Raw genomic sequence first — 26,786 nt, forward strand, 5'->3', positions numbered from 1 at the left:
ACTCACTCCCTACTCAGCAGGACAGAGCATGCCCCTTTGGGATTTGCACTTTGCTGGATGGCAGCTGTGGAGGGCTGAGATTGGCTTTGTGGTCCTGCTCCTTCCTTGGAGGACACATGAGAATGTCCCTGGGCACTGAAGAGAGCACCAAATGTGCCACTTGGACATAAACAATTAGTCTCCTTCCAGCCCTTTCCTGGGAGAACAATATCATCAGCATCATCATCATCATTTTACAGGGGAACTGAGTGTGAGTGCCTATGGGTGACAAAGCCAGTGAGAACTTGGTCTCTGAGCCTCACCCTGATTCACAATCCTGGACCATGCAGCCTATGCTCTGGCATCTTCCTTTCTGAGCTCCCACTCAAAAGACCCTGCGTGGCCCTGAGCAGGCATTTTCTTCAGCAGCAGGGGGAAGGAGGATCATCAGATGCACCAGGACATACACCCAATCTTGGATGTGGTGAACTGCAAACACAGAGAAGCCCTGCTCCACTCCTGACAAACTGTCCTGTGCAGTGGAGAGGGCTTTCCAGAGGGCTATCTGGCCAGCCCCAAACACATCTCCAGCATCAGACTGGTCCAATACTGCCATGAGCCCCCACCAGGATAGCTTCACACTCATCTGCACAGCAGCAGTCTCTGGTGGGTAAGAAAAAGATCTCCATGCACTACAGCTCCTGGTACTATCTATTACAATGTGTGACAAAGGGCCTTATATTCAACCTTTAACCTTAGGGTGTCTCTGAGTGGGCTCTTCACCTCTTTCTAAGCCTTAGATGTACATAGAAGGAAGGCAGGAGCACACACAAAGGGACATCCAGACTCTCCTTCATTGCCACCTTCTTTGGGAGACAGCTAAACTGAAGGATGTCTTGAATTTCTTTTAAAAACCCCATGGCTCCATTTTCTTCAACAAACTCATTCCCAAGAGCCTCGTGATGCTGCCATCCTGGCACCTGCCCAGCCCTAAATGGAAAAGTAAATCCAATACTTTTCTCAGTCACACAAAAGTCGCTGAAGCTAATGGCTGGTTGCTGAATAAAGAAGAAGAGAAAAGATATAAAAGCCCTGAAATTGAGTATTTATTTTTTTATTATATTTTTTTTTGCTGTTTTATGTATGGCAGCAGCTCCTACAATACTTTACAGGCAGACAATGATACAAACAAGGGGAGAGTTAGTCATCCACATGCAGGTCAGAGAGCTGGGAGCAGAACCAAGCCCTTAAGTCAAGTTGGGCTTCTCCCTTCATTTACCCCATCTGCCTCTGTAACGTGAGCTCACTGATGCATGGAGACCTAAACCCCCAGGGCACTGGCAGGATTAGCTCATATTTGAGAATGGCTACACAAAAGCAGAGCATTGTTTACCCATGGAGGCTGTAAAACTTGCTGACACTGTGTAGATTCACAGCCAGCTTAACTATGAAGAGGCAAAATTCTGTCTTGTCCTCTAAAAACGGAGGTGAAAGTGCAGCATCTCAGCACACAGAATCCACAAGGAATCCTGTCATTAATCAGCATCAGCTTGAAGATGGAGGCAGAGAAAAAAAAAATATTTGAAAAGAAAGATTTACACCTGTCTAAAACCAACTCAATACCTCTCTTGTGCATCTATAAGCAGCTCTTTGTTTCATTTATAAGCCCATTTACCTCAGAAAGCAAATTAGTACATCAGCCCCAGGTGGCAAACATTATTTACATGGGTGAACAGTTTACAAGCATCCAGGAATAGCTGAACAGCTCTGGAATGAACGTGCAAATAACCCAAAGGCATTTATCTTCATGCTCTCTACCTGTTGCATCTTAGTGACAAATGTATGGAGTAGTCCATACATTCAGAAGTCCAGAGAAGATGACTTGCCCACGCATGGCTCCCCAACAGTTCTAAAGCTTATATTTTAGAAGGAAGGCTCCAGTGCTGGAGCTCACACTGAGGTTGCCCAGGCTGTGTCACTGCCTGGGTCTCCTGCCACCTCATGTTCAAGGCTCCCACTGAGAGCTCAGCTGAAGACAGCATGGGCTGGGTTAAACTGAGAACATCCAATGGCCTCTCCAAACCTTGCACCTACAGAGCACAGGTTTTAATAAGGTGATTTTTTTTTTTTTTTTCCTAATGATGTGCATTGATTATACAGACTTTTGATTCCATGAAGTAGGCAAAAACCCTCTTGGTTGTTTTCACAACCAAGGTTCATTAGATGTTTCAGATGGCTCCAGAGTAACACGCTGAACAAACTTAGATCCGTTCCCCAGCTGCTGGAGAATAACAAATTCTTCCATTCTAATGTCCCCCTACTAATACTGGAAACCTGATTTCATATCCCATCAGAGATCAGGAACAAAATCTAGTCAGGTGCTGTAACAGCTCCATAAACTATAGATTCCAGTCCTTCTACCTCATCACACAAAAGACATGAATGATGAGAAAAAAGGTACCTGTAAAAGGGTGCTTAAGTTGAGGATCAGTGATACTACATATGTAGGAAAGAAGGAGAGCAGGGAAAGTAGCAGGATAGGACTCCAGAGTGCTAACAGAGTCAGTGGAAGTCTGCACAAACCCTGCTGTACCCATATTGTACCTGGAGCTTCCATCCTTGCCTGTTTGTGTATAGGGACTTGGAAGACCCTGGCCCAGGAGACACAAACGTACCTCATGGTGTACAGGAGGGTGCCATTGTCCACCAGGCGCAGCAGCTTGTTGGGTGTTGTCATGTTATGGGCAACAGATTTCTTCCCGTTGTGGAAGAAGGTATCTGGAGTCCAGATCTTACTGGCCAGCAGGTTGTTGAGGGGAAGGATTTTCATGGGACCATCAAATTTCAGCCTTTCATCTCTCCAGGATTGCCGGAAAAAGACATCAATGGTGTATTCCTTTGTGGAGAAAGGAGAGAAGAGTAAGTCTTGTTTTACTCAGCTCTTCATTACAAGCCTCTTTGAGAAATGGTAGATATTGAATCATAGAATCATGGAATGGTTAAGGTTGGAAGGGACCTTAAAGATCATCAGGTTCCAACCTTCCTGCTATGAGCCTGAACACCTCCCACCAGACCAGGCTGCACAATTCTCATCCAACCTGGCCTTGAACACCCCCAGGGATGGGGCATCAACAACCTCCCTGGGCAACCTGTTCCAGTGCCTTCCTGCCCTCACAGAGAAGAATTTCTTCCTGATGTCTAATCTAAATCTCCCCTCTCTCAGTTTAAAACAATTTTAAGAATTATTTTTAAAAGGTTTTAAAACCATACCTTGGGTGACAGATCCTGCTGTGTTTTGGCACAGCTTGGCTGACATCAGGTGTGATGCAACAAGAAGTAGGGATTAACAGCAGTGAAGAAACCAATGGAGAACAGAGGGCTTTTACCACATTTTGTACAACGACATACACAGGACACCAAAATTTGCATTTCAGTGTTTCTGACCACAGCAGAGAAGCTGCAGTACAGCCTACAGTGGCCAGCAGCCAGTCCAGAGGTAGCCCTCCTGTACTACCACCTTTATGCAGATATTTATGGGGAGGGAATCATTGTGTGCAGCTACACAGGAATTGAAAAAGGCAAAAAATAATGTTCCTGAAGATGGAGTTTGGCTGGGTTACTGGTAATTATACCCCTGCTCATGAAAAAAATAAAGAAATAAAGCTTCATGACATTTTGTTCCCCAGGCCACCTCTAGAAAAGCACTGAATCAAAGACCTCACAAACATGCATTACAAGATCCTGTGACTTTCTTTTTCTTCTTCTTTTTCCTATTTTTTCCCCTTTCTCATGTTTTTCTTGCTTGGTTCCACAACCACCTCAAGGCAAAACTAAATCAATCTTTCCAGTGCCTGGCATAAGGGGCTGCTCATCCCTGTGACCTGAGCCACCCCATATCCTCTGAGGGTCCCTGAACTTGTGTGATAGTCTTCAGCCCTTCAGCGTGCCCTGCACCACTGTTCACCTCTACAACTCACACCTCCTCTTGCTAAACCACCCCATATCCTCTGAGGGTCCCTGGAACTTGTGTGATAGTCTTCAGCCCTTCAGCATGACCTGCACCACTGCTCACCTCTACAACTCACACCTCCTCTTGCTAATGAAGGATTTCATTAGCTCACAAGGCTTTCAGAGAGAGACAGGGGCTTTGGAAAATCTGTCTGTCCCAGCTGTTCTTCCCCTGCTGCAGCAGATTCATAGTTTTTATTTATGGGTTCTTGGAGGCTGCAGGACCATCTAAACTTATCATCATGAGCGATTTCTTTCCTGCAGCTCTTCTCAGCAGCATTTAAAAGCTGCTGTGCATCAGTTTCCTGGAGGTCACAGAAATTCCTACAGGTTTTGCAGCAGATGGCAGATGAATGAAAGCATTTTGGTGAAGAAATTCATCCCTGCTCCCTGACCACAGAGCTACTCCTGCTCAAATGTGATTTTTCTGGAGCCTTCTGGGGGAAGGAAAGAGAAGACCCCATGTTCCCACAGGCTCTGCTCTGTTCAAGGTATTCTGCCACTTCATGGAACTGATCTTCATTTTGTGGTTTTAAGCTCAGCAAGGAGGTAATAGCAAAGGAATGAGTCTGTGTGCAGTCCCAGGAGCCAGATTTGGGAAAGGCCCTTAGCAAGTGATGAGCTATCTTACTCAGAACTCCTTGTTCCTATTAAAAATAAAAACCACAACACAACAACCAAAGAAACAAAATATTTATAACAACTTCCCACACCCTGTTTTTCTTCTTTTATGCTAAAGACTCATAAGAGAGAGTCATAATTCTCTTAAGGACTAATAAGAGAAATTACTTTCATATTCTATTCTTTTCTATACTTCTTTCCAGGAGAGGATCACGTCCCAAGAAACCCCTTACACGGAGCACACTTCATTCTGTGTTATTCTTTTGTCTGCTCTATAGAAGTGACCGAAAGCATCAAGACTGAGTCTCTCTCCAGAGTCCATCCACCAAAGCATAAAATTCCCCTGAACTTTTTTTTCCTCAGGGACTGAGGCAAAGCTGCAAGAACTCACCACCAAAGATTCAGGCATATGTCAGGTCCTATCAGTTTCTACTTTCCAAACCAAACTGAAAGAGAGATTAGAAAGTCCCTTGGAGCATCTTGAGGAAAAGGTCTACATGTCCTCCTCCACACTTTGCAATCAGCTGCTTTCCTCTGTTCTCCATGGCAGCTTTACCTGCCTCTCCTCCATCATCACAATCAGGGTCTCTATTTGCATCAAGGAGCAGCTTTTCCAACTGCTTTTCCAACACGGTGAGTAATGGCTGTAGGAGGGGGGGAGCCAGATCACCAGGCAGATGTGAGTGGGGAAGGAGGGACTTCCCCACCCTGGAGATGAAAGGAACCCCAGCAGAAGAGCAGCCTATCCCCACACCTCCTGAGGAGATGGGCTTTCTCTCCCTCATGTTTCTGAGTGCATTAAGCTCCAGAGCAGCGTGCTAAAACACATTTGCTATGCATTTGCAAACTACATGGAGCAGAGCACGTGAAGGGGAAATAATTTGTTATTCTTTAACTGTCTTCCTAATTTTAGAATCATTTTGTCAAAGCACATTGCAGAAAATACCATCCTCTTTTCAATACCTCCTATTTCTTCTTCACAGTTCATTATACACACTCCCTTAATCAAATATGCTCCACCTTGCAAGTAATTATCAGATACTCCCCAAGGGCTAAGATTGCTGAATATATTATGGGTCTCTGCTGCAGTAGGAAAGCAAGCAAGATAGAGAGAGAACTCAGATGACAGTAATACTCTTGGCTATGCTGACATCAAGTTAGCTTCCAACCCTGGAGGGAGTGGTCTTTCCAAAGCCAAGGGGGGTAGCAGGATAGTGTTAGTACCTCAGTGAAACACAGAGGTTTTATTCTCCCACAACTCCTCTGCTTGCTAGCATGGGATTGTTGGTGGGGCAGCTGAAGAGATGTTCATGGCCATGTAAGTACAGAAAATTAAAAATTCCCAGCTCTGGAGGACCTATGAGACCCTCAGGATATTGCTCCTGCCTGACTCAGAGCAATGCCTGCTCCCAGTCTTGAACTGGGTTCCCTCCAAGGCCAGGACTGCTCACTGCTGGCCTGAGCTGTGCCAGCACCACGTCACCTCTGGCACTGGATGCACAGGAGGGACCCATTCGTGTTCTCATGTGGCACCCTTGAAATGTTGGGTAACCATCAACAGCCAACTCTTCTCTGTGTGCCTGGCCACGTGTGGGATACGAGCTGCATGAAGCGCTGTTGAGAAAGCTCACTCTTAATTATGCTCCACAGTCCTGTTTTAATTAGAAGACAAACTGTTGTGGGAATACAAGTCTAAATTCAGACCTCAGGCATTTTAATTAATAATTTTCCCTGAACATGTTGAAATACTGCAATCACTTCACTCTTCTTTTTTCTCTTTTGCCTCCCTTCTGGTTCAAGCACTAAGGACAGTTTGATGGTGAACTGTTTGTCTGGCACTGCCACTAAAACAGGCCAGATTCTGGCATCCTACCCTCTTCTCAGGGAGCACCATCCTTCCTCCATGCACAGTCAGGTCAAGGAAAGAAGGCCACAGTGAAACTGTTTTTCAAGGCACATCATGTGCGGAGCACACTATGTACGGGTCTTGGTGCCACGGGCAGACCTCCACTCTTCACTAGGTTGTACTTGCAGGGAAGAAAAAGACTCTAAAGCCTGCAGTGTGCTTGAGCAGTGCAAAGGCATCAGCCCTCCAAGGCTGCATCAGCAATTGGTTTCTAAAAGCCCACCTGAGAAACAATCCTTGTCCACCAGCCGCACTGAGCTCCCTGGCCTGCGACATGAGGAGGGCAGGCAGCTGAGATGCTTGCTCATGTTTTCTTGTCATTTAGGAAAATCCTGCTTGTGTCCAGATGTCCAGGGACAAGCGTGGGATACATCTGCTGCCACTGCAGGAGAAGCCACCCCTCCCCGTGAGGTGACAAGCCAGAGGTACCTACCATATCTGTGTCCGAGACAGGGCCGAAACTTGTCACGTAAATGTCTGTCTTGACTTCAGTTACACTGTCTGGGACAAGAAAAAAAAGGGAAAGAAGCAATTACAGAACTGAATTTGCTTGTCCAGAGAAGGGTTTGGGTTTTGTTATGTGGTGGTTTTCCTGCCAGGTGCCTCCCTGGTGAGCCCTCAGCAAGCTGGCATCGTGCTCTTTGCTGTGGCCTGAACAATGGCCAGTTTTATCACTGGTAATTAGGCAAATTTATCTCTGTTGTAGCTCTGCTGCTTCCCACACTTGCACCAAGGATGGATATGTCCTGCACAGCCAGACAATGCATATTTACAAAATATATGTGGCTACACGATCCACACAGTGGCACAGAACCATGTTTTCATTGCAGAGGTAAGCCCTGATGCTTTCAAACTCCTTTTAATCAGAAATCCCTTTGTGTCTCCCAGCCTGATAAACAGCCTAGCAATGTTCCACTAGTTTTAGGAAACCCTGGGTTTGTTACAGCTCCAGGCTTATCTCTATGTAAAAAGAATCAATATTCTGATTGCCTTTTACTGCCATGGTGTTTGCTGTTCTCTTAAGTGCCTCGCTCCTGGCGAGAGGCTGTTCCTGCCAAGCTGCTGCTCCCCTGCATCCCAGGCTGGGGATGCTGAACAGCCACCTCACAGCCCCAGCAAAGCCAGAGAGCCCCAGTTCCTGCCCCCTGAGCTAAAAATCAGGGACAATCTCAATCAAACCCAAGCATAATATTCATCACATGACTACAGGTAAAGACAAAGAGAGGTACTTTGCAGAACACACCTACCAGCAGGTATTACTCGTGCCAAGCAGCACGTACCACTCTCACTCTTCAAAGGTTCCTTCCAACCCAAACCGTTCTATGACCCATGATGCAATGAAAAAAAGAGTTCATATTTTATACCTAGCACCCCGTTTCAGCCACTGCAGCAGCTTTGCAAGTAGCCTGGATGGCTCATTGCTCAGTTCAGCTATGGAAATCCTCTGTTCCCTGCCAGTGTTTTTGGCATACCATGAAGCCTAGTTTTGTGCATCAAAGTTTTGTATTCAAAAATAAGGTAATTCATTCTGGCAGGGTTTTCTCCTTAATGGCTGAAATATACGTATACATGTCTGCAGTTATTATGGCTGGAAAGCTTCTGACGCAGCCTGTGGCTGATATTATTGTGCTATATAAGTAACCCTTGATCTCGTCTTGATGTGATAAAAAGAAGGTTAAAGAGAAATATGTATGCAGTGCACTTTCTGAAACACCCAGAAGCCAAGAAGACATAATCCTGAACAAAATGTGTTATTTCTGAAAGACTCCAACACTGGGGGTATTCTCTCTGTTTGCATCCAAACAAGTCCCCAAATGAGATACACAGCAGAGAACATTTAGTGAAGCGAGGCTCATTCCACTAACACATACAGCAAGAGAAAGCTAATTATGTTTTAAAGAAAACACAAACTCACTCTCCACTCCCCTCTTCCCTTCTTGGCATTCTGTTTGCCCAAGATAAATGATTTACAGCCATGGCTACCAGATCAGGTCCCACAAGCTCCCCATGGCCAGTGAAGTCAGTCCTTGTGAGCTGCAGAATGAATTGTCCCCTGCACTTGAGGGAGCAGAGGGACAGGGGTCCATGAAAGGATCCATGCTTTACAACATGATTCTTGGGGTCTGCACATGAGGGAAGGGAATCAAAAAGTGATGAGGAGGAAAAAAGGCAGAACTGGTTTTGGACACCTATTGACACAACCCTGCTATATTCACATGAGCCTTTATGTCCTTATTGTGCTGTAACCCAGCTGTCACAGAGCTCCAGAGACCCTTTCCCACCCCTTCCGTTGACAGATCCAATAAAAAATAAAGGAATTAATAGATTCCCATATATTATTAATAGTAATAAATTAATAATAGAAATCATTAATTGCAGTCTGGGTATGCAGAGGATCCCCCATGTCCAGACTGCAGACACAACTCTGGGCCAGGCCATCTGAACCCCCCCAACCTGGGGGGAGCCTTTTGTGTCTGCCAGACAGTGTCTGGTGGAGGGCTGAGGTGGGGGGCTGGCTCAGTTGCTGGATTATTGGTAGCCTCTGGCACTCAGAAGGAAAGGGCTCCCTGTACCTTTCATGCCAAAACCCAGACTGAACTTTTCCTGCTAATATGTGCTCCTAAGGGCAGGATTTGGCTGGGATCTGGAGGGATTTCTGAAATTAAATCATTGCTACACATGCAGTATTTTCAGCAGAGCTAGGAAATCCAGAGATAAGTGAACCACTGCAGAACAGAGTGAGTTCCAGCCTCAGATTCAGTTCCTTCATGACCCTACAGCCCCAGAGCACCCACACTGCTTGCAGCCCCACCTGAGCTCATCAGCTCTGTGATGGTGGGACCTTCTCCTCCAGAGAGATCAGGAGCTACTCAGCCAGCACCCACCCTCAACCTGAAGAAGAAACTGCATCTACTTTTGAAGCAAGATAAAGCTGAGAGGAGCATCTCCTGCCTCCGCTCAGAAACGTGGGAGGGAAATCCTTATCCCCATCTCAATCCTGCAGACTTGCTGACACTGCAGCTTGGTTTTCTTGCCCAGTTCTCACCAAAGACTCAATAATCAAGGACTGTACTGCAGAGGGTCAGACACTTTCCTTAGACCTGTTGCAGAATGTTAAATGGTGTTTTTCCTTTGCCTAGTGTCATCCTTCCCTGTGGCTCAAAGTTTTTATAAACACAAGAGAGCCTTCAAGCTTACTGGGGTTTTACAGTGGGGGAAACAAAAAAGGAGACACTAGGTTTGGGTAGGAAGCCAGATCAGAGCAAGGCCCAGAGCCCAGCTCCAGCTGCCCTAGGGAATGGCAGAGGCTGGAGCACTGGTGCCCAGCAGAGGGCAAGGTACTGCTCTGGGCATGCTGCACAGGTGCCCTCCAGCCATGCTGTTGAACCTCACTGTGCTCCATGCTGCTGCCACCTCAGAACGTAGAAAGCAAAAAAAAGACCTTGAAGCAGGCATAAAACTAGAAGAGCAAGAGATGTTCAGGTTCAGTATTTGAACAAGGGCAGAAATTAGAGACCAGAGTGGTGTTCCATGTTCCCAAGCCATTTGTTGGAGGCTGATTCCCTTGTCTGGTGGCCTTTGCCATTTAAAGGCTCAACTTATTCCTAAGCTTCAGCACAATCGTGTTTCTAAAATCATCTGGAACAAGTGTGTGGGCAGGAACAAGGTGTTGCAGGTCAATCAGAGCTGCCCCTTCTCCAATGCAGGGCAAAGCCCCCATCCCTGCCTATCAGGCAAGGCTGCCTGCAGGAATCCCCCACAGCTGGGCAGATTGCAATGCACATGTAAAACAAAAGCTCCAACAGCCTTTCCCGCAGTGTTACCATGGCACTCCCTACACCTGCCTGCTCTTTAAAAGCTACCCCTCTCCTCTAGGAATTTTCTGTACCAGCTCTAGCTGCTCATGCAGGCTGTAAACATCCCCATCAGGTCTGTGTGCAGGGCCAGATCCTGCCTCCCTGAGCCCCATGCCAGCAGGCTTGGCTGCTTCCCTTGCATATGCAGATGTAAAGCAACAGTGGCTGCTGCTGAGGTGATTCAGGGTTTCCATTTCACCCTCCCCTGCCCCTCCCAATCCCTCCCAGCCCACGACTTCCCATGTCCCACTTTCCTGGCCCTGGCTTCAGGCAGGCATCCCCCCCTTCCCACAATCTCCCTTCTAAGCGCCCGTGACTCCCCGGGCCTGGGAGGAGATAGCTATTATTTACAAAATGACTGAGTGCTATTTTTATTTGCTTCTTGGAAGCACTAGGAGCAGCAGCAGAGCTGGAATACAAATGACACTGCCTTGTTGCCTCTCCCCTCCCCAGCTGTCAATTGTAGGGCTGCCTTGGCCAGGGATTCCGGGAGACAGGGGGCATGGGGGCTGAGGAGGCTCCCCTGAAACATCACGTGCTGGCTATTTTAGAATCTCAGCCAAAATCCAATCGACTGGGAGGGTTGTGTTTCAGCCCTGGAGGTTTGCAGATGTGCTGAACATGGTCACATTTGGCAGGCAGGGTTCCCGGGGGCTGTGCTGCCAGAAAGCAGCAGCGCCCTGTGCCCGCGGCCCCGCATGCTATGAAAGCAGGAGCAAAGCCATTGCAGGGCTGTGCAGGGGATTCCTGGCTGCACAGCCTTATCTCAGAGATAAGCTGGATGAGCAAGGGGATGGGGTCCTCCTCCAGGCTCAGTTCTGCATGGCAGTGCTTCAGTTCTGGGCTGTGCTGGAACCTATGGAGCTTGGACGTGCAAGGTACTGGTGTTCCTGTGCTTGGTGGCATGGCTGAGACTGGAAAAAGAGGAGAGTGCTGTCCAGGGTCTGCTGCACCCAGGGGTACAAATCCTCAGTCTGCTCCATGTCAGCTCCTTGAGGTAGATATTTCTGCAGTGGGTTCCCTATGAGCTGGTCTAGAGTCCAGCCAGCTCAACAGCCTATCCCCAACCATGGTCACAACCTAAAAATGTGCAGGAACAAGCTGGTAATGCACCTTAACACTCTCCTAAAATGCATTTAGCCTCAGCTGAAGAATTTGTCAGCTAGATGTTCAGCCTAGAGAAGAGGAGGCTCCAGGGAGACCTTGGAAGGGTCTTGAAAGGGGCTACAGGAAAGCTGGGGAGGGGCTTTTCATCAGAGAAAGCAGTGATAGGGACAAGAGGTAATTTAATTTTCTTGACAATTTTAGCCTCTGGAACAAAAGAGGCTTCCATGACCTTTGCTACAAGCCCCATGAGCCCACTGGAGCTGAACTGCACCACAATCCAAGGCAGTGCTTTCCTTTGGAAATGACACCCTGCAGCTCCCAGCCAGAAACCCCACCTTTGAGTCCCTCCTCTCTGAGAGCTTCAGTCCCATCATGCCAGGGCTGCTGCCTTGGTTCCTACCTTGGTTTTCCAGATGGCCTTTTAACCTGTGGTGCTGCCTTGTTTTGGGAAGTAGGAGCTGAGTTGTATCTCCTTTCAGTAAGAGGAGAGGCATTGAAGGAGGAAGGGCACATCTGGGGATGGCGTGGCACGGGTCACCTTCTCTGGGACTTTGTCCTTGGGACTGCCATGCCAGGACTGGGAGGGGACAGGGAACCACACACAGAGGGGTAGGTGCCCAAGGGGAGAGGGTAACCTTGCCTCTCCCCACAGTCTCCCTTGCAAGAGCTACAGAAATGGAAACATGACATTTTCTACATCACCAACCACACACAATAAACCCCTGATGTAGCCTTAACTGCTGCTCTCCTGCTGTGGGGCCAGCAAGACTCTCACACACATTTGAGATGCTTTTCTTGCATTTTTTCTTGCTAGGCAGCTCAGCTAGGAGCACAGAAGGAAACATTTCAGTGAACATGACTGCAGTGCCCTTAATGCCTCCTGGGCTTGTCCAGATCAGCTAGAGGATAAAGCTGACTCCAAGGACACAGAGTGATGGACTGCCTGCCACCCAAAGGCCACAAAGCACCATGAGCTCTCACTAACATCAGCACCACAAACATCCCTACTACTCTTGGGATGTTTTCACACCAAGTATCCTGGGTGCAAAGGCTGTACCTTGGTCAGCAAGGGAAGGTTGGGGAACAGAGATAGCAAAAAAACCCAAAAAGGCACTGGCATTTCCTCCAGCATCTGCAAAAGGCAGAGCAGAGCTGGAGAACAGAGAGATCTGGGCAGTTCTGAGTTTCACCTGTTCTCTCTCCTCAGTTGGTTTTGACTTGGAGATCTTACACAACACCGAGAGAGGTCACAGTCAGCCTCTTCAAACTTCCAGTCCCAAAGTCAAAAATACGTATTTTCAGATGTTGCCTGGCTGTTTTAGTGCCTCAGCATCCTTGAATAAGAAATTATTTGTTCAGAAGCAAAAGCCAAGTCTCATATCACAGACTTTCAGCCAAGTTTGATAAGTTCAGCTTGGGCATCTTTGCCAAAAGTGGATGGCAGTGTGTACATGCTCCTTTTAGAAGAAGAATGACCTAGACCATACACATGTCTTGGTCCTGTCAGCTGCCTTCTTTACACAGGAATAAATTTTAATGTATTAAATGCATTTTAATTTATTCCTGTGCAATAAATATAGAATGATATAGAATTGAAACAGAAGATATCATTAAGAATCAAAGGTAGCACACAACACAGTCTGCAGAAGTCAATGCTGAAGGGCAGCAATCACAGCCAAAAGTGTCACCAGGAGGGCTGGCAGCTGGCCCAAACCTTCACAGGCAAGACAATGCTAACAGTGGTGTCAGGTCTAATTCCCCAAACAACCTAAACCACCAGCACATCGCCAGGAAAACTCACTTGGGCAGAAACATCAAGACACAAGAGAGACTCTATCAGCCCCATTTTGTCTGTGGGGCCAGGGTAATCCCAAAGATAGTTCAGCCCACCAAGGCTTGACACCCTCTGATGGCATCTGCCTTGCTCTAGTGAGTGTGGAGATGAGGATGACCAGGATCCTATGGATGACAGCTGACCTTAGCCTCCTGCTCCCACCTGGGACAACATGGTTAAGGATGATGGGACATTCATCCACTGCAAAGAGGGGTCAGACAAGGACTGAGCACTGGGAAATCTGCACTCTGCAGAATAAACCACACAGCAAGGAAAGAAACAATATAAATGTCTGGGGCAAATGTCTTATCTCAGCAAAAGCAGGGGTGAGTAAAAGCCTGCAGGGGATTGCCAAAGAGACCTCTGGGTCAGATCCATATCTAGCTCTGCCTATGTCATGAACTATTTGTCTGATGCAGTTTTGCTCTGCTATTTGCTTGCTTACAGAACTGGTCACCCTGTCTCACTTGTAAAACTGAAATAACTCCATCTGGTTTTCCCCCTGGGAGCAGACCTGACCCCCTCAGTTCCACTCCCAGTGACTTCTGCAGAGTTCTGATCAAAAGGCACCACATTGCAGGGAGGCTGGAAGTAGATGATCTTCAAGGTCCACTCCAACTCAAACCATTCTATGATTCTATGATTTATACAGGTTATCTGCTGCTCTCCACGAAAGCATCAAGCCTGTCCCTGCCATCCTGGGGTGCTGAGTGCTCACCCACTGCTGCTGCTCAAACTCCCTGGGAGTGCCAGCATTCACTGTACAGCCAGTTCCCAAGGAGCTGCTCTGTGAGCCGTGGTAATTAATCACCACCTTCTCTCTGGTGTTATGGCACATCAGTGTCTCCAATTGCATGTCTTCCAGTCAGACTAGAGAGAACTCATCAAATCTGTAAACATAGATATGCATGTGGTGCCACTTCCAGCTGTGCTCATTTCTCCTTTCTCCCCCCAACTTGGATATTTCAGCAGAGGGGGAGCAAGAAGTTCAAAAGAATTTCAGGGGCTCTGTCAAGAGACACCCAACATTGAAACTACTCACATCTGATGTGAGACACCAGCCTGGACTACAATTACACGTGCTTAATTTTTCAGCCCAGATGAAGTGAGAAGATGCCTGTCAACTCCCTCAAAGAAACAGCCTGCTGCTCTGACTCTTTCCTAGCAGGGTCAGGGAGAGCTGATGCAATGGAAAGATTTATTCCCCAACACAGCACACTGCATCCACAGCTTTCTAACACGGCTGCATCCAGGAACAAGATGCAGGACCATGAAGTGACCCAGTTACCACCTGAGCATGGCTTGTCTAGGACTTCAGTCACATTATAATACCTAGATGGAAAATTCCCAGATGATCCCTGGGGCACAGACCACTTGGGGCACAGACTCCTTGGGTTCAAGAAGATGAGTTCAGTTCTTGGAAGAGAAATCCCTAAGCAGTCTCCAAACGTGCCATACGTGGGCTCATGGCTCCCACCCAGCCCTGAGCTCTCTCCATGTCTGTGTACTTGGATCAAGGCACAACTACTGCTGAAAGCAGAGGAGACAGACACACCTTGTTCCTCCTTGCTTCCAGGTGGGCAGGGAGCCAATGTCCCAGCACAGCACTAAGAAGCACACAGGGCATCTGCATGTCCCTTTTTAGGTAAGGAACTCCCCTCTCTCCCTAGCACTTCCATGGAGCCCAGCTTTCTGATCCAAACTCCCTGCACAGGGCATGTTGCACTGCTCCTTTATCTCAACACAGTAAGGACAAGGGGGCTTCAGGCACACCTGGCACAATAGGCAGGTCCATTGTGTTGCTGTAGAAGGTGCTGTAGGGATTTTACACCCTCTTGGAAAAAGGTGTTTTCTCACATTTACCCAGGGGGATGCAGCTTAGGGCTCTAACCAGCAGAACAGCCTAAGGAGAGGTGCTGCTTTTCCAGTAGTGAAGCCAACAAACCCTGCTTTCCCACAGATCAGCTTTTCCTGCCTGTTTTTATGATGCCTAATACCAGCTGATCCCATCCAGTTACCTCTCTCTACTTTGGGTCCTTTTTCCACTCAGCTGCATAATGCCACAATTCTTGCAGGGACTTAAAATCTCTAAGATATCTACCTTTCTGTCAGGATTTGTTCAGATCAACTGACAGGCTCAAAAGCTTTTATAAGGCAAAAGGCAGAAAGGAAGATGTGAATAAACCCTACTCTATTAGGCAAAAACTACTGCAGGACTCAACAGAACCATGTACTTGGGTCTTGCAGTTTAATTTAGCCTTCCTTCTTTGCCTGTGCAGACAGGTCCATATTCCCATTACTGCATTAAGTGACATAAAAATACACATCCAGAGGTTAGAAGCAGAATGTGGTGCAAGTTATTGATAAACATGGAGTCCAGGAGGAACAGATGAGAGAGACAGCAGCAGCAGCTGCTAGAAGATCTGCAGCCACGGAGGCTTTACACACACCTCTCATTCTCACACATACAGACTACAAACAGAGACTATAAATTAGTGGAGCTATTTTTTGCTACAGACAGAAAAGACAGAACGAGCAAAGCTGCTGTAGTTACTATTTTAAGGGCTTAGGACACCCTCAGATGCTATGAAGACTGAGGAATAGAGAATCATAGAATTGTTTTGCTTGGAAAAGACCTTTAGGATCATCACATCCAATGGTTAAGATGTATATCTGAGCAGGCTTTTAGAGGTTCTGCAGTGCTTTGAGACTCTGTGGTAATGGAAGTGAGATGCTACATAAACATGTTTGCTATATATTATAAATGCAATGAGAAAATGTGTGAATAGAGATTAGCATGCTTTAATGTATTCAGTATTAAAGTCTGTCCTTGATTGCTAAACCAGAGATGCTTGGGGAAGGGAATCCCTGTCAATCCCAGTGGAAAGGAGAAGAGCATTCATACAATCCTGTGTTGCTGGCTGGTCCACAGGGCTGTGGTCCTAATGAAACCAAAGCCAGGAACATTTGGCTGACCACAGGCTGCAGGGTGCCTGCACGGCTGGGTGCACTGGAGGGAGGAATGAGGTGGTGGTAGAAGTGCCAGACTGGCACTTCCCTGGCACTTCAGCATTAGGCAAACCTTTCCATGTTACCTGTAAAGCACCTGTGCTTCATTTTAGGCCTGCCTTCCTGACCTCATCTTCAGTTAATTTCCCTCTTTAGGGGTCAGGGAAGATGTTCATGTGGACCACAGGAAAGCTGGGGATGGACTTTTCACCACAGAGGGTACTAATAGGACAAGGGGTAGTGGTTTTAAACTGAAAGTGTAGAGATTTAGGTTAAACATCAGGAAGAAATTCTTCACTATGAAGTAAGGCACTGGAGTAGGTTGCTCAGGGAGGTTGTTGATGCCCCTCCCTGCAGGTGTTTAAGGCCAGGTTGGATGAGGCTTTGAGCAGCCTGGTCTAGCATGAGGTGCCCCTGCTCATGGCAGGGAGGATGGAACCTGATGATCTGATTGTATTATTCTATCTGTGAACAGCCTCCTCAGGGAAAGACTCCAGCAGGTCCTGGGCCCCAACACTATGGCTGAAATTGCACATACACAGGGGAAGCAGCTTCTTGGCTGCTGCCTTTGTAGCCCTTCACACAGGTATAGCTCAGCTGGGTGAGTCAGTCACTAGACCAGGCTTGTCCAAAACCTGTGTGGACATAGTGTACCTCTGCAGCTTCTCCATCAGGGCAGATCATCCCTTGCTTCCTTTCCTAAACACAATGACCCTTTTGTTAACTCATTCTCAGCAAGTCTTTAACAGAAATAATCACTCACATGCTTGAAGAGGAGCTGCAAAAATTTCAGAACAGTGCCAGCAAAATCCTCAGCATTTGTGAAGCAATTACTGAGCTCTGTAACTCATCAGAGCTCACTGCAGATCCCCAGGAAAAACTGAAGCACAAGGGTGCAATACAAAACTGCTATTTCTAATCTGATTATCATTGATACACAGGAAATCACTGGAAAGCCAGAAAATAAATAGGGAAATGTAAGAAAAACCAAATGAAAGACACACTACATTGTGTGAATTTTATGTCATTGCAGAGAGAGAAAGAATATTCAAGATATCTCAATGAAGTGTGTGGGGTTTGTGGGCTGAGATCTGAGCTCCAGCCCCACCACTGGTGCTAATCTGCTCTACAGCACTGAGCATGCAGGGCAGTTTTGCTGTGCCTCAGTTTCCCTGTCTGCCTTGTAGCTTCAGTGCTGCCCTCCTGTCCCTCTGGATGTGCCCTGTTGCTCAGCAGGCTGAGGGTTGCCAGACTGCCCGAGGGACTGGAGTGTGCCAAAAGAGAAAAAGAAAAAGCAAGTGGGGCCTGGGGCTTACTGTATAGCTGAGAGGAAGAGACCATTTAATTCTCAAGCCTGTCCCCTGAGGGCAGTGCCAGGTACTGAGAGGAAGATACAAGAAAACCATAGCAGGGAGCAACACAGTAATTTGCACTCTGGTTCCCTTATCTTCCCCATTAGCTCCTGACTGGCATTTCCTTCAGCTGGAGAACTTAATCAGCTCCTGCCATGGTGTGCCTCAGGTGATGCTTCTGGCATCCTTCACCTCAGTCCCCAGGGCAACACAGACAAATGCTTTCCCTTCCTTCCATATCCCAACGTTTTCCTTCCCTGTGTGATGGCTGAGCTGTGCGTGGGGCCAAGATCTCCCTGAGCTGTCTCTCCCCTGTCATGCATGGGTCACTGGGCTGTCTGGTCACTGCTCATTTCATTTGCAGCAATGCCAATACATGGTACAAATGAATGTATTTAATTCACACTGCCTTGCACTGGTCAGTTTAGCTTTCCCCTGATGCTGCAGTCCTGTCACACAGCACAGCAAGCTCTTCTCACTCACCCAGCCCTCCTGTTAGCTCTGAGCACGCTGCTGTCAGGGCACCAAGGCTTGCATTGGGCACCATGGACTGCAAGTCCACCTCTACTACGTGGAAATAACTTCTCCTGCATTTGCTGTGCCAGAGTTGCAAGGATAAACAGTCTCCAAAGCACATGATAAATCCCTGGACACACACCCTGCCCCTCCATCACATCCCCTCTTGCCCAGCTTCCCTGTGCCTCCCAGGAAAGTCCTTGGCCAGCAAGTGGGGCCAACCAACTCCAGGAGCAGCAAGGTGATGCACATGTGGTGAGACAGGCTTATTTCTGCTCTTGGACTGGTTTTTTACCACCAAGTGAACAAAACTGTTTGAGGAAATCCCATTATGGCTCTACACTTTCCCCTCCCCAGCACTCTTCAGACTCCACCATTGTCTGTCCTGCAGACAGGAAGGCTTTTTATCACAGTTACTCACAAAAACATGTCAACAAATACCACATTTTCAGTTCTGCCCAATACATGAGTTCCAACGTGCTGCATAACACACTGGTACTCCCAGCAGATCCCTCCAGATGTAGTTTTTAATTTCCTTTGCTGGGGATAATGTTCTCTTGTTTCAGCGACGGGTGTTCAAAGCGTTCCAGTTCCCATGGCAACCCTCTGCTTCTACTGGAGATGCCATTTTTCATGACATCCCTTCAGAATTAGACACCTCCTAGCAGAAGTTTTGAAGAAATGCCTAAGTATATATTTATTAGAGACAGTGGCTGTAAGGGTGCTTTATTGACACATTCCTTAAGCAACTCACAGCCAACAGAGGAGAGATCTGTCTCCAGAAATCTGCTCGCTGCCAATCTGCCTTTTCTCAGTTTCTATTTTCAACCAGAACTCTCCCCTCTCTTTCTGCCACTTACATATTAGCCAGCACCTGCTTCCATTTTTTTATATTCCTTTCTTTTGCCATCACTCTCCCCCATGCTCAGCATCAGCCCAGCTTCCCAGTAATGCAGGCACTGCAAGGGAGTGCCCAACCAATTCAATACCAGCTGGAAGTACCTGCATCCTTCACTGCCTGCTGGCATGGGTACTGCCTGGGAACCCCACTTCTCCTGCAGGCAGAAAGCCATGACAGGCCTTGTTATACATTTGCATGCAGAGAAAAACCCAAAGTACTGCAAACCAGAGATGACTATACAAGAGCCTCTCAGCCTTGGAGGGCAGCATCAGGAGCATCTGCACTGCCTCTGCCCCCAGATGTTCTCCCAGTGCCATCTGGCTGTAGTCTGCTGGGCACCACATGCGAAGGGCTGAGCACATCAGAGCACAGATCCTGCTCCCCTAGCGCAGGAGCCCATGCATGGGGCTCCCACTCTGGCAGTGGGAAGGATTCATGCCCCACCTCTTGGTTATCTGCCCACTTGGGCAGCCCTGTTGCAACTGTTCACAGCTGGGGTACTTCTCTGGGCTCCATGGGTTTGGAGCCAAGGGATGCTGAGGTGGACCTGCTTCCCTGCCTACCACACTGCCTTCTCTGCTGCACTGAGGCACACCATGCAGCCCTTGCCTACCCACCATACCCAAAAACCCCCTCCTCTGACTCAGAAACCCCCTGGAGAGAGGTGAGATGCAACATCCCATCCACAGCAGCCTCCTAAGATTTTTAGCAAGACTCTTGGGGAGAGTTTTCTTTTCAGGCTGCACAGGCAGCTCCCAGCTGCCCAGAAGCAAGGAGACACCCCCACCCCACAGGGATTTCTAGGCTCCCCAGCTCAGCAGGGCCCTGAGAACTGCAGCACCCACCACCCTCACTTGCATCACGCTCAGCATCTCCCACCCAGGCCCCCCACAACTCAGGAGGAGTCAGCACCAGCCCTGGCAGGGGTCCTGATGGGAAACTATGCTAGAGCTCTCTAATAGAGCTGTGAGGTTACAGATTCCAATTGCCTTCTTTCAGGAAACAAATCCAAGCAGGTAAATTGGTAGGAGCTGAGCAGATCTGGAGGCTGATGGAGCTAATCCCAGGCATGTTGAAATGCAAAGGCCCAGGGAGCCTCGCTCAGTCCTGACATGATCCCTGCAGCTCTCTGCTGTGCTTCATTCTCAGGTGCATCCTGCTTGGAGGGGTGTGAAAAGCAGAGGAAAAAGCAGAGCACTGGGAGCAAAAGCCACACACCAGCTTCAAGGTCAGGACACCAGCCCTCAGCAAAACCAGGCAACAGTCAAACACCAGGAAAACAGCAACTCCTCCTCACTCCGTTTTGGAAACCACATGCACAAACATTGCTTTTGTCCCTTGGCAAAGTTTAGAAACATTTTCTTAGCTGAGACTCCAGCAGGGACACAGGAGCTCAGGGGACACTTCTTGCTGACTCCAGACTTCACATTAATTGTGCTGTCCCACCAGCCATTAATCAAATGTCTTCTACTGGCATTTTTATTGAAAATCAATTTAATAAAGTAGGTGGGAGTCCACATGCTTCCATAACATCAGATAAATATTCATGGGGGTTTGTGCTGCTTTAGCTAAATGAGTTTTTTAAATTTAACTGCTGCCATTTCCTTGTTCCTTAATATATATCTTGGCTTGCCCTTGCTTGGGCATAGACACAAGGTGGGACAGCCCTGTGCTGGCTTGCTCTCAGGCACACCAAGGAACGCTCCTTTGCTATCAAGCCAACACCTTTTGGCAAGGGTAATGTATTCTGTAATTGGAAATAGGGACTGCTGGGGTCAGCATCACCTGCTGTGAATCCCCAGAGCCAAGGCTGAACTCCATGGAGCCATTTGGAGTTGAAAACTCATTTCTCACTACTAAGACCATGGCCACCGTTTCTGCCTCCACAGGTGTGCCCTTTGATTTCTGCTTTCCCCTCAGTGTTTAAGCACCTTTTGTGCTCCAACAGCAAAAGCTAATGAAAACCATCTGAAAACACATTCCCCTCATGCTTGATGAAGGGGCTAAAAAGCTTCCAGCTACCAAAATATACAATGCACCAGTGAAAGAACTGAAACACACCCTCACAAAGCCTCTAACTTAGTGGGCTGCATGAGTCCTGGGACAAGCACCAAGCTCATCCTTGCTGAGACAACCTCTGACTGCAGCCCTGGCCATGGGCACCTGACCTAGGGAGGGCAGGTAAAAGCCCTTTGCTCCTAAGAGGCTGCAGAGCAGCTCTTTACTGCAGTCCTCCTTCTCAAAGGCAGTTATTAGAGCCCAGACAGAGGAAAGGAAAAACCTGACACATTGATCAAATTTAGTAGAAAGGTAGGATTCAGACAGTCCTTATCAGGGAGAGATTTTACAGCATCTAACAGCTTCTTTGTCAACTGGAGCAGTGAGGAGCTGCAGCTTCCAATAAGAGGAAATGCAGGGCAATTAATCCGCTGCCAGGACTCTTATGTTATCCCAGTGATACCCTCCTCTTGAAAGGCAGTGCTTTAGAAATCAAGTACATCATCATTTTGCCTTTGTTATTAACACAAACTGACTTGTTTTCATCGTTACAGCCTCGACCTAATTCCCCGTGCACACGCTCCCTCCAGCAGCTCAGATCTCTGGACAGGATTTGCTTTCCCTGTGCTTTAATGACATGAAGGTTGTGACTAGCCCCGAAGACAGGCAGAGGTAGCCCAAGCTCAGGGACAGGCTGCAAACTGCCCTCCTTGCCCTGTGCACTCCCACACACCAGCTAAGGAGGGTTGCATTTCCCGTGTGTGGGGGGGTGGAGATGAATGGAGCCCACCAGGTGTCACCATCATAAGTTTCCCTTCATCCCCAGCAGCTACTGATGCAGCAGAGGTGGGCAACGTCCACTTTCTGCTGCCATGAGATGGTCACTCAGTTCCTCCCAAAACACAACATCAGCCACTGGGACAGTTCTCCTGCTAATTCCTGCCATTCCTCCCCTCTAAAGCCAGCAGCCCTGCTTCTGAGACATCTCCCTTGCTGGAGACAAACTGCCTGTCAGCAACCAGCATTAATACAGAGTATCATATTCAGCAGATAATGGCAGGCTTTTAGTATTTTCTGTCTTGAATGCAGGTCACACAACTAATGTCATCTCCAAACACTGAAATCCTAGATGTGAAAAGGTAAAGCTTAATTGCCTTGAACAGCAGCTCTTGTATTGACTCCAACTTAAGGCCCATAAATATTAATACAGCTATATTTAGCCCCTTTCAATTATACATATAAAATTAAACATCTTTCTGGTAACAAAACAGTCCGGATAGGGTTTGGGTGTTTTCCTTTTCCCTTTTTAACACATTCTGCATCCAAATAATAATAATTTTAATAGATACAAGGCTCTGAAAAAAAAAAGAACAATGGATGGAGGCAGAGGCTTAAAGATACTTTCCCCTGGCTGAACCAACTGGCTGCTCAGGTATCCAGAGGTGCTTCCATACCCCTAATCTTACCCCTGCCTCACCTGATTCCCCTTTTATTTCTTATGGTTCCCCTTTTATTTGTTAGATTCAGTCCTTTTTCTGGCTGGCAGCATAGTGGGACCCACTGAGGGTGTGTGCACAGAGAGGGACACATGGGGGAACCAGCCCAGCCTGGGACCTCCCAAGATCACTGCTGGGAGAGGAGGACAGGTCCCATCTGCACCCTGCCATGCCCCCACGTGGCTTCTGCAGTTAAAGACCATCTCTTTTGTATAAAAAACACATCCACTTTCCTCATTTGCAAATTAATTATACATCCCTCTCCTTGCCAAAGTGGACTTAATGGTATTAATGTTAGATGACAACGAGAAGCTAACAAGAGTGCTGCTCTCATGATGATGGCAAGATTGATCAGGAAAGAAGAAAGGAGAGCTCATGCTTTTGTTCTTGAACTCTTCCTCATGCAAGCAAACAGGGCTCTTTTCTAGGAAAAGGTTTTTTCAAATTCTCAGGGGGACCAGGTGCATGTCTCCAAAGGGAAGAGCCTGAATCTTTCAAGCACAAAAGCCTGCAATTCAATTCCCACAAGTGCACAGACCCTTGAAAGAAAACACAACTTACGGAAAGAAGAGTTTGCACCTTCGTTTTTTGCAGGACAGTGGCCTTAACTGGCTAAAGTGGCACTGGCAGCTCTCCAGGAGACATGTCTTTGGGTCAGTAAGTAGGAATGCAGGATTGCAAAAGTCTGATCAGGCCTGATCTTGCTCCACAAGAATTCAGATGGGTGCAGAAACCCTTGTGCAGAGTCTCTGTCACCTGCCCCTTCGCAAATTGCTGTGGGTTTTGTTCTGGTTTAGGGTGGGGGTTTTTTGTTGTTGTTGGTGGTTTTTTTTTAGTTTTGTTTTTGTTGTTTTGTTGGTGTTTTTTTAATGGTCATCACCTTCTTTTCTGACAAAGTTTCTTGTATCAGAACTGATCCTTCCAATAAAGAGGCATCTGAAATGACTTTTGCAAGGGTGTAATAATAACACCTTGAATTTTCAGACACAATTCGTTTTGCTCCGGTCATGAATCATTTCAGCCCCTGATTCAGTCTGAACTTTACCATCTATAGGATTTTCCAGTGTGTTTGGAGGGTAAAAAAACCCCTCAAATAGATGCTTTTCCCAAACCTGCTGTTTTCCTCACTTTGGTTTAAATTATGTTCTTCCACAAGGTATGGGGAATGGTATGTCCTTTTCTCACAATGCAAATTGCAGATTAAAACCCTCTCCAGGCTATACTCTGTGCTTACAATTCCCAGTCTTCCACAAAGACTTTTTTTTTCCCCTCAATAAAAATTAGCTGTATGTCCTTCAGAGGCAAATTTTTCAAGTAAGCTGCAGCTTAGTCATACAAAGAAATTGTTGCATGAAATTTGTGCCCCACCAGACACCATGAGGTTTTCCCCCTTTATTGCAACAGGGGGAGAATTTCACTCTGACTTTTAAGATTTTGGTTAAGGGACCCTGTCCAGTTTAGCCTCCTAGTCTTGCAGCAGCTCACTTCCCCAACATTCCAGCATTTTTATTTAATCAAACAATCAACTTTAAATAAATGAATCTGCATTAACAAGCTAAGAAGCAGCATTAATCCCCTCCCTGCAAGGGGCCTAGATAGATGTGATTCGATTGCTTCTTCCAGGTGGAACTGGGCTGAAATTCACTACCAACATGATCAATGACTTTGCCTCATCAGACATAATTGGCACCTCTGTATTGGTACACAAACTGCTGCAAACATTTTATCCTCTAGCTCAAGGAATAAAATAACTGCTGTTTCTTCAATATTTCACCAGTTTTTTCACCACCAGCCTCCAAGAATAACCCAATTAAATTTGTTGTTAAGCTCTATAATCCCTCATAAATAAAACCCCTTATTTCACAATCCATATCAAAGACACATTATAAATCCTTTACATGGGACTAAACGAATGGAAATTCTAATAATAGAGTAGCTGCCATAGTCCAACAGATCAATAAAGACATCCTTGCAAGCAGTTTATAGCCATCTATAACTTCTTTTGCTAATGTTCTTAAAACCATCTAACACATGTTCAACATGCTTAAGCATCAGTTCCCCCCTTCCAAAGTCATTATAAACAAATAGTATCATCCCTCTCCAATGTGTACCCATTAGCTTCCCCTTGGGCAGAGATGAACTGCCTGACACTTGCCCTGCTGCACTGCAGGTGTCTGATCTAGCATTGAAGCTCTGAGATGTTACTCCAGTACAAATCACTGGCAGAAAGATTCCTCCCAACAGATTCATTTTCCTCAAAAATTGTCTCATCCTTTGGAAAAAAATCTTACCTCTTGCCCACATGCATGGATTTATGGGAGGGTGAGCAGCTTCGGGCATATACCTCACTGGAACTACCCACAGCAAATGAAGACATCATCTAAAATGAAGGCATCCAAAGTAGCATGAGGAACATCTCCTCCACAACCCCATCAGCCTGGGGGCTTGGTTATGGCTCCTCTGGAGAGCCCAGGAGCACAGAGCCCAAGGCCAGCCTCGTTGCTGGTGATTGACTTTGGCCACACAACTGCCCTATGGAGAGGGTGGCTGGGCAGGGACCTGCTGTGGTGGCCCAGTCCTTCCCATGGCTCTGCAGGGGCACAGGCAGCTGTGCAATGCCCCCAGAGCACCAGGTGCTGAGCTGAAGCCCAGGTGCTGTTTCACACTAAAAGCTCTGAATCTCTTTTCACAACAGGATTCTGACCCTTCTGGAGTGTTTGTGATATCCCTGAAGTTTTGATACAGGCTTGTTGCCCTAAGCAAATTCATAACTTATTTAAGAGAAGACTTCCACCCTCAGGCAGAGTTGTCAAGCCCATACTCCTCACTTGCCTTCTGATGTACTCGTGCCTTTTCACACAGAGCTCCCTCTCCCTGTACAACCAGGATTTCTGCATGAGAGAGGTGAGCATCAGGGCTGTGCAAACCCATGGCAAAGTTGCCTTTGGAGACCTGCACCCAAGGGGAAAACAACCTTTTTATTATTTGTTCATAGATCTTAACTTCGGAAGTTTGATGAGACAGAACAGGGTCCCTGTTGCCCAAAAAGGTAAATAGAAGAAAACAGTGTTCAGGCAATGCCTCAACTTCAAATTAAAACTCATCAAGGAATCTCAGACAAAGACAAAAATCTGAGAGAAGACATGGATTTTTTGTCTAAGAAATGATCATATTCCTCCCTGGAGTATTCAATGCAGGGTATGAAGTCACATCAGAGAGAAGAGATGAGAAGTTGGGAGTGATAGAACATTAAGACAGAAAAACAGATTAAATACAGTCCTGAAACCTTGGAAATCATAACAAACCAGGAAGGACTGTTTGGTTTGTCATCTAATGTTTCTCTTGGACAAACAGTAGATCTAGATAATGTTTATGACAAACTGCAGACACCTCCACCAAACACAGGTGAAAAAACTGTCAAAGAGATCAAGACCAGACCAAGTTCAGGGTCCCTGGACACCTGAGGACCAGCTTTGCTGCAATGGGGAATGGGACACACTGCAGCAGGGCTCTGTCACCACCCCTCAGGTGTCCCTACAGCAACAGGAAGTACATGATGGTTCTGCCAAGGGCCCATGAACAGCCCTGCCTCCACCCCTCTGCCCACACTCAGCACCCAAAAGCTGAGCTGCTGCACACTGTGACTTTACACGTACCCAAAGAGCTTGCAAGGATCCCTTTCCCAGGGCTTGGCAACCTATCTGCAGAAGAAAAGGACAATTTTAACATTTCATCAAGGTTTGTAGGAAATAAAAGTTCTCTGAACTTCAATCTAGACAATTTAACAGTTTCTCCTGCTATTACAGGTTATTCTCGCTGCAAACAGATTTCTTCTTGGATCTTGCCAGGCAGATAAGCCCTCACTGTTTCAGCTTGAAGAGCACTGCACTTCCAGGAGAAGGCAATTCTATAATGTAATTATTCTGACTATTTCAGCTCCTCTGCCTTAATGCTCACATAATAGCAGACAAGCCCTTACCTGCAGGAGGTCAGGACAAAATGACAGATGCACTAAGGTTTAACACACCAAGCATCCCACAGGAATGTCTCAACCTAAAGGGAGCCACTCGCTACCTCCAAAACATCTTGGCCATCAGCACCTGAATAAGCAAAATACAGGTGGCAAGATCTGGAATAGAGATCCTTCTTGCTTGCTCAGAAGCCATCCTGCCAAACCACACTGTCATTAAAAGAGCAGGAAG

The 26,786-nt window shown here is 47.0% G+C and overlaps 1 protein-coding gene across 1 annotated transcript in view; it reads right to left on the reverse strand.

Moving 5' to 3' along the window:
* The window catches only part of GABRA3 (gamma-aminobutyric acid (GABA) A receptor, alpha 3), a 57,683-nt gene that overhangs the window by 20,061 nt on the left and 10,836 nt on the right, over positions 1–26,786 (reverse strand). The window contains exons 3-4 of the mRNA XM_009997204.1: positions 6,948–7,015; positions 2,655–2,875 (exon numbers count right to left, since the gene is read on the reverse strand). Of these exons, the coding sequence (XP_009995506.1) occupies positions 2,655–2,875; positions 6,948–7,015 (289 nt within the window). The remainder of the gene's footprint in view (positions 1–2,654; positions 2,876–6,947; positions 7,016–26,786) is intronic.

Source organism: Chaetura pelagica, unplaced genomic scaffold, assembly GCF_000747805.2.
Source record: "Chaetura pelagica isolate M959 unplaced genomic scaffold, ChaPel_1.0 scaffold344, whole genome shotgun sequence".
Lineage (NCBI taxonomy): Eukaryota > Metazoa > Chordata > Aves > Apodiformes > Apodidae > Chaetura > Chaetura pelagica.